The following is an 8891-nucleotide window of genomic DNA, read 5'->3' as shown; positions in this document are numbered from 1 at the left end:
CATATTAAAAAAAAAATAAATAAATTTTTTTATTCGAAAGTTTTGCTGCAGATATTATTCTTTGTCTTGCCCTGGCCATGTGTTGGCCATGAAAAAAAGAACCTTTTTACTATAAATCAAAATAATAAAATTATTTTCTTTAATTTCTTGCTTTTTTCCCAACTTTTACAGATTCCAGATCCAGAATAAACAGAAACTCTGAGACTCCATTAGCTTAAACCTTGCAAAAGATTAATCTTGTTTTTGTGCTGTTGCATTCCATGATACCAATATATTTTTTAAATACTTATTCCCATGTTTATATAAATAATCAGGGAATTTAAGGTTTGGAAGATGAATTATAGACCTTTAAAGGCAAACTTACGAATAAACAATAAATAATAGTTAATAATAATAATATTAAAAAAATTAATTGCACTTTAATATAATTATTTTTTTTATTAAACACAGTATTATTTAAGGTCTCCCAGATTTTTGTAATGTTTTTAATAATAATAATAATTAATTACATTAAAACGGTCAATTAATATCATCTGACTAAATTATCTAGGGAATACCATTCGCAAGTTTCTCTATCTAATGGAAAATTATTTAGCGGCAAGCGAATCCCACCTAAGAATTCGTTTTCTTGTAAAGTGTCATGATTCCATATTGTCACTTCGAGACTTCTTTCCCGGATCACATCCAGAGGAAGCCTATATTCAAGCTAAAAATAGAATTTACATCATCATTATTCTTAATCATTAAAACCAAATTAGTTTTTTTTTTTTTTTTTTTGGTTTGTTTTACCATTTCCATAAAAGAAGGATGACAATTTTTTTTGACTACTTTGGTTTTTCTTTTAGTGGATTTGTTATTGTCCGGCCTTAGGTAGACTTTAACGTACGTTGAAGGTTCTTGTCCGGCGACTAATTTTGGTAATCCCCTAGCATGATGTATCATAACAACAAATGTATCTCTCCTATATTGCGTTGATACTTTTATTTGACCTTTGATTATGTGCGATTCGTTTTCCTCGCTTATTTTTTTTCCTATTGTATAAAAAATTTTTTTTTTTTTTTTAAACTTATTCCCAAGTTATAAAAAATAAAATTTTAATAACAAACATAAAACCTTTCATCTTTTTCTTATTTATATCTATTTCTTCTTCTTCGTCTCTCAGCAAAGAATGAAAAAATGTGTAAACGATATCGGAATGTGCTATCTCATCCGCCATTTTAAATAAAGATACTAAAAATTTTTCAATGTCTATTTTACGTTTTTCTGCAACCTGTTGAGTGTTACTACGTCCAATTTGAATCCCCGATGGCAAACTGTAACAAAAAAAAAAAAAAAAAAGAAGAAAAAATAAATTTTGTCGGTGATTTTTTTTAAAAATTATTTTACCTGTAACATTTAGCCAGGGGAAACATGGTGCATAACTTTTGATGAAATTCACAAAATTCTTTATACTTTCTAAACAAATACGTTGAATTCGGTTGATTTTCCCGATCGACTTTTAATATGTATATATAATATTTTTCGGAATCGTATCTTTTTTGACATCCGTGAACTTTTACTTGTAAAATTCTACCTTCTTCTTCACAGCTTTAAAAACAAAAAATAAATAAATAGATAAATGAAAATCGTGGGGGGGAGGAGGGGGGAAAACTTACGTGTAACGCTTTGGAATGAAACTTAAAAGATCACCGTCGTTGTGATCTCCGCTAAATCGCAACTGCGAAAGATTATGTAAAAAAAAATTTAATTGAGTAAACCACGATTTGAGAGAACTGTCAATCATTCTTGCAAAAACAGCAGAAGCTTCCGGATCGGATTTGTCCGGAAGGAGAGCCTTTTGAACGTAATGTACGGCATCCGAAGTAACGCCAGGTATTCCAGATGATACCATCTGTAAAATTATTCAAAAATACGCCATTTTAGGGAGAAAATTTTTTTTACTCGTTGACACTCATATTTTGACAACGCACCAAACCGAATAAATTTAATATAATGTTTCCGTGTTTTCGTACAATGCAAAAAGCTTTACAACACAAATCGACAAAATGGTGAAATTTTTGTGATGGTTTATCGCCTCCGTTTATCACGTAAGCCATATCTGAAGTTAAAACGAACGGTGAACGATCTCTGGAGAAAAAAAAAAAGAGGGAAAAAATTAAATTTATTACACGTTGAATTTTCTTAAATATAAATTTAAAAATAAAAAAGAAAAAAATTACCTTTTAAAATTACCAAACATTTGTACGTCACCTAAAAATTTTCCAAAATCAATGTGAAATAAATGTCCGGATGTTTTGAGCATTATATTATCATTGTGCCTATCGCAAATTCCTAAAACGTAGGTTGCCACGCTATAACCCGCACATGAGGCTAAAACAGGAAATGACGTTCGATTAATAATGAACCGTTAAATGTAGAAAAAAAAAAAATTTTTTTTCATTTACCTGTAAAATTTTTAACGGCTCGCTCGTACTCCAAAGTCGATGGATTATGTTTTCCAAGCCATTCGGCAATCGGACGATCTTTAAAAGATCCCGTCAAACCGTGTTCGACTTGTATCTTTCTTAAAGTTTCTGCACTTTCGACCAATTCAATCATTCCTCTTTTGTGACCGGTAGGCAAGCATGTAAATGTAATCATTTTTAAATCCAAACCTTCTTTCAACCACATTTTATTCATAATTCTTATCACTTGCATTGTTAACATGTCTTGTTGCAAGTAATCTCCGATCTGATCGGAAATCCAGACGATGAATTATAAAAAAAGGTAAATTAAAAAAAAAAAAAAAAAAAAATTCATGTACGACGTAAAAAATAGTTTTTTTTTTTTTTTTTTGCTGAAACCTACTTTGAATATAGCTGGAAATATTTTGGCTTCGTCGCTAATAAAGTTAATTTTTAATGGTAGAGTATTTGAGGGAAAATATGATGACGTTCGAACTTGTATACCGACGACGCATACGGATAAACTCAAAGGCAAAGGAGCTGGAGATTCTTGCAATGAATGATGTAAAGTTTCCAGTCCGGCTTGCAAAGTTTTCAATCTCAACGATTCCTTTGTTTTTTTTATACTTTCCGCTATTTCGTATAAACTCTACAACCAAACGAAATGATAAATAAATAAAATTAAATTAAATTAAATTAAATAACATTAGTATTTTAATACTTTGACTAAAACTTGTTGAGCCATTAATCGCTGAACAAGTGTTTCTCCAGAAACGGCAAGGAGAGAACGTAGCATTATTTGAAGTCTTCTATGGTAACGATATATACCAACGGAACTTTCATCAGTCGCTGTTACTTCAGAAGTATTCTAAAACATTTAAATCGTTGTGTAAAAAAATAAAGTATTTAATTAGTATTAAAAAAAATACCTGAGGAGATGATCCAGGCAATGTCTGAACAAGTAACCAATATAAGTAATGTGCAACTCTAGGAGATGTTAAAGCTCTTTCGAGTAAAAACTTTGCTAGAGGACTCGCATCATACGTTTCGTGTTTTAAAGCTTGAACCAATTGAGGCAAATAATCTACTAATTCATCACTTCCCAATTCTTTTATCCAGGAAATGGCTACGAAACGAACAACGGAATCTGGAAAGCTGTAACGAATAATAATTTACAATTTGTAAACATTAATCTTAAAAATGTTATTATAATAAATTTCAAAATTGTTAATATTACCAGGGTAACAATAATTGAAGTGCAGACAGGGGTTCCATTGGACTCCAGCAACGAACCATTGCATGAAGGTCGGATAGTGAAGTGAAATCCCAATTTTGTGTGGCTAATAAAACCTTTGGTAAAGCTTGAGAAATACCGTGAAGATAATGACGTTTTTCCCACAATATTTCTCTATCTGTTTTTTTTGTTCTAATAAAATTTTTTTATTTTTTTATTTTTAAATGATAAAATAAAAATATCCACAAACTTCATCTTATTATACGATATTTACTTAGCAAATGAGTCTTGTTCCGATATATTAAGAAGCAATTGTTGAGTATTAATATCCAAACTCTCAAAATCGTACATGGGTGCTTTCGTGTCATTTTTTGGTAATGCTGGAAACTCTACCGTTCCTCCGTAATATGGTAAATTTATATAAAGAACGGAATGATTTTGTAACGGATGAGTACCAGGAACAGGGGCTGGGCTAAACCTCTTATTAGCTATTGGCGGCCACAAAGATAAAAGAAAACTACCTTGAGTTAACTTCCTACAAACAAAAAAAAGGAAAATTATTATTATTATTTCATTTTTCGGTATATGAAATTAGAAAAAAAAAGGATGTGTTGTACCCTTCGTAATTAAAAAACTGAATGGCGGACCATCCCAATTCGATTTGCTCATATTGTGGCTGACCAGGATTAGCTTTGCTCTGTTCGTGATCAGGTGGTAGTAGGGTCAACCCGTATAAAGTTAAAACCAATCGTGATTCTCTTGGTAAGCAAGCTATTGTGACACCTTTCAAATTCAACCTGATTAAAAAAAAAAAAATTTTTTTTAAATTTGTATAATAATTAAGGAATTGAATTTTCTTTTTAAAGTAATCATAAATGTGAAGCATAAGAATACAGACCACGAATCAAAAACAACTCTATTGTAAAAGCTCGTACTCGTTTTTGCTACATCCGTCAAACAAATACTCGTTTCTTTAATTGCTCTCGCTCCGTAATAAATCTGTGCAGAAACAACATAAGCCGTATGCGTCCAGGTAGGTTGAAGACGATGGAGAGATCCTATGTTTACCAATATGGTATCTTGAAATTCCAAAATTGATTTCGTGCCTGAAACACCGTTTGTAAATATCGTTATTTAAATTTATAAAAATAATTTAAATTTTAATATATTAAAAATGGGAATTTGGTTCCTACCAAAATAAATAACATAATAAGAGGTTCGAATAAAGGGCGCTGCTTTAAAAACAGGAATATTTCATCTTCCCATTAATTCTGGGTACATAAAAACATAACTCCCAACGCATCTTAAGTTTAACTAAAGGTTTAAAAAATTGTATAGAAAATTTTTCGTAGTTTTTTTTTTTTTTTTTTTTTAAAACGAGAAATAAATTATTTGTAATAAAAAAAAAAATTTACCTAATGATGATGGATTCGTTTTACTAAGGGTAAAATCGACATTAAATGCATTACAATATGATTCTATTAACCCTCTGATTGCTTCCCTTATTTTATCGCATTGAACTATTAAATTTTCTTGTATGCATTTCAGTGCGGAACTTCCCATTTCTACAATCGAATAATCTCCATCGTCAAATGTTACTTTTGCCTTCGAATCCTCCGATAGAGTTTTACAGGTAACCATTGAGCAAATTTGACAAAACAAGGCTAAGGCTTCCGTTATTTCAATGGTTTCAACATGTCCCATGAGAGCGCAAACTGCTTTAACGGCTTGTTGAACACGAATGGGTTGTAAAGAGAAATTACTAGAGTTTTGACTGGAATTTAACTTTGATATAACTTTTAATGCTCCTTCCATTTCGTTTTCGATCGTTTCTGGAAGGGGAGGGAAAAAAAAAATCATTTATCTTTTGTTAACAATTTATGGAAACTTATTAAAAAGAAAGTTATGTTACCTAAAAGAATTTTCAATGTTGTGTATGTTATAGGTTGCACCGGTTCATTTGGAAGAAGGTCTTCAATTGTTAAATTTTTAAGATTCATGTCATCCCTAGCAGTTCTGGCAAGTGGCCTTTTGAGTTCTGATATATGTATTATCGAAAGGATTACATCTTTCTCTAATTTAATGCATTGATGAACGTATTCATATTCTCCTAAACATGTTTCAGATGTGAAATATTCAGACAATCCGTAAACTTTTAAAACATAATCTGTTACTGAACCAACAATGTCTCCTTCAAAAGAACAAATAGCCTGTACGATGACATGCTCAACACTTGAATTCACTGAAAATCATTTTTAAAAATGTAATAAATTGCTTTAAAATAAAAAAGAAAATTAAAATAATGCCATACTCACAATCACAAGTAAAAGATACCGGCTGTTGATAATTTGTTGAATGTACTACTAACTTAATACTAGTTGTAATAGTAAAGTTGTTTTCAATTGTAGGACTAATAACTAAACCAACATTAGTGCATAAGTCTTTGTATTCAAACTGAGCTCTTAAATTTTTAACCATATCGTAAAATGCTTGAATGTCAGAATTGACTAAAATTGCTTTTTTCTTTTTTATTTCTTCATAGAGTTTATATTTTCTTGGTTTCTTAAAAAAAACAAATGTTAAAATTAAAATATGATAAATATGATGATAATTAGTCATTATTTAGTAATTTGATTTGAATGTAAAAATAAAAAAAACATACCTCACTTTCTAACATGCTTTTTCTAGTTAAACAATTTTCTGACAATTTCGAAGAGACTTTAATAGATTGATTTACTGTTGTGTAAATAGGCTCCCCGAGTGAACCATCATAAGATGAAGAGTTCATGTATTCGAAAGGATCAAAGGGATCGTAAAAATTTTCTGAGCATGCTGATTGTGCATCATTAAAATCTTCCTCATCAACATCATCAAGTTCTTTGCTAACACCATCGGTTTCATGCCTACTGTAATTATCATTATAAATTACAGTCTCTGAGCAATTATCTTTTGATTCTGATGATTTTGCTATATGCGATAAGTCATTTTTTTTAATCGAATCATATTCTACTAGAGGATCAAATTCTTCTAAAACAGATGATTTTTCACAGATTTGAGGTTTTTTATTAATTTCACTCAAAGTTGAAGGCACTAAATCTATTAAATTGTTGTTTTGTTGCTTTCCCACAATTTTTAAAACGTCTAAAGTACTGTAACTTTCAATGGCTTTAATATCTGTTTCCTTTGGATTGGTGTTCAAAAAATTTTTGGTCAGTGGCACTACAGCTCCACTTAAATTTTCAGACTGATAATACTGACTGTTTCCTTGTGAATTTTTCACATGAAAATTTTGAACTATTTTAGAATCATCTGATTTACAAACATTGGTAGAACAATTTTTAAGCAATTGATTATTAGAATTGACGGAAAAATCAAATGATGAAAAATTTATTGGCTGAAAAGAAACAACATTGGTGCTATTGCTGGCGCTGCAAGAACCTATGTTGTTTTCAAAAAGCAATGAGTTCTAAAATTGAAAAAATAAATTTGACTTGATACAAAAATAAAAAAATCCACTAATTAATTATTTTTTTAAACTTAATCTTTTAAAAATTCAAATATACATAAGTTAAAATTTACATTTTCTTTAGTTTCATCCTTGGGACTATGAAAACTTATTAAATCATTGGTTGAAGTATTATTTTTTTTAGAGGTTGACGGAGGTGGCAAAAGAGTAGAATTCAATTTCACGGTTGATTCCGGTCGAGGTCTAGAGAAATTAGTAACTGAATTTTTCCTAGAGTTTAAATTAGAATCTGACAATTCGGAATATTTTTTTAAATGCTCGTTTCTGAGCTTTTCATATTCTGATGTTTCCAAACTCAAAGCAATAGCTTTTTGTAAATCGGCTTGAAACTGACGATCATAATCATTTTCTTCCCGATTTGACATCTGACACGTAAATGCAAAAGTTTAATATTAAATTATGCTTTTTCGAGATAACTTAATTCAACAATGCTTTGTTTATTTACCTTAATAACTTTGTGAAATTTATCGCATTAAATCCTTGAATGCAATTCAAACATGCAGTTATGTTCCCATTTGTTATGACATTGACGAAAAAAAAAGGTTGAAAAAAAAATTTCGTCAAACACGAACGAGCGAATGATTAATTTACAAAAAAATTATTTTCTGACATAATTAGGTATAAATAAACAAACATGAAAAATTACATTAGAAACGTATATGTAGAAATGATGTTGCCAATCTTAACTACAAAGTTCATTTGAAATTCTCATTCATCTTCTTCCACGACGTTTTTCCACTCTAAATAAACTTGTAATATAAGCTCCAATTCAAAAAAACAAAAAAAATTTTTGTTTTTTAATGGTAAACTTTGCTTTATTGTTATTTACATTAACTTTTAACGTACATATCAAAGTATTTAAACTTTCAAAATGTAAACCTATGTAAGACATAATAAAAAAATAAATATGAATCTTTTTTTAAAAGTGAATATGAATCATTATTAATACCTTTTACATTTTTTTTTATTGTAAAATATAATTTCTCACTTGTTAGAAAATAATCTTTGTAGAATACATATATTAAAAAAAATACACAATAATAATAATTTGTTTTTGTCCGAGTAACGTTTTTAACATAAAAAAAATTATAAATTAATTTAATATCACAAGGAGGTTTACAATCCCCTTTGTGATTAAGAAGTAACACACTGAGTGTGAATTTTTTTTTTTTAATTTTTTTTTTTTTTACAAACATGAATAAAAAAAAACCTCCCCCCAAAAAGTTGAAAAAAAAAAAAAACTTTGTTAAGTTTTATCTGCAATATATTAAAAAATGCATAAAAGTAATAAGAAGGAATTATTTTTTAGTTTAAGTAAAAAAAAAAAAAAAAAAATTACTTTGTTTTAGAGAAAATTTTTTTAGCTGATGCATAAAATAATTAAAATTAAAATAAAAAAAAAACCAAATAATATTTAATTATTAATATCAATAATATAAAAAAAATTTTTCTTTTATATAAATTTAAAATAAAAATAGGAAAACTTTTTAAAAACATGGTATCACTATCTCTTTTTCTTTTTTTTTTTTTTTTGAAACGAATATATATGTGAAAAAGCTTTTTTCTCGCACATTCTTTAAGATTCCGCCCTTGGGCATTCCAATTTCAAATTTTTTATTATTTTTTTTTTTTTTCCCCCCCTCTTAAAATGTCCAGTCGTATTTCATTGTTACATTTCTTTTTATTT

General features: G+C 28.9%; 1 protein-coding gene across 1 annotated transcript; it reads right to left on the bottom strand.

The window, feature by feature from the left end:
* Positions 1–529: 529 nt before the first annotated feature.
* On the bottom strand, positions 530–6297 carry Phum_PHUM060620 (Phosphatidylinositol-4-phosphate 3-kinase C2 domain-containing beta polypeptide, putative; the record flags this gene model as incomplete). Its single annotated transcript, XM_002423408.1, has 18 exons — positions 530–706; positions 790–1031; positions 1114–1313; positions 1387–1587; positions 1656–1891; positions 1971–2127; positions 2220–2370; positions 2445–2730; positions 2848–3093; positions 3166–3312; positions 3374–3599; positions 3682–3852; positions 3953–4213; positions 4296–4475; positions 4577–4784; positions 5094–5510; positions 5591–5920; positions 5994–6297. 18 exons carry the CDS (start codon positions 6295–6297, stop codon positions 530–532), a joined length of 4140 nt encoding a protein of 1379 aa, XP_002423453.1.
* Positions 6298–8891: the final 2594 nt, after the last annotated feature.

Source organism: Pediculus humanus, genomic scaffold, assembly GCF_000006295.1.
Source record: "Pediculus humanus corporis 1103172107410 genomic scaffold, whole genome shotgun sequence".
NCBI classification, from domain to species: domain Eukaryota; kingdom Metazoa; phylum Arthropoda; class Insecta; order Psocodea; family Pediculidae; genus Pediculus; species Pediculus humanus.
Note: the sequence above shows the minus strand (reverse complement) of the source record. Positions and strands in the feature narration are given on the sequence as shown.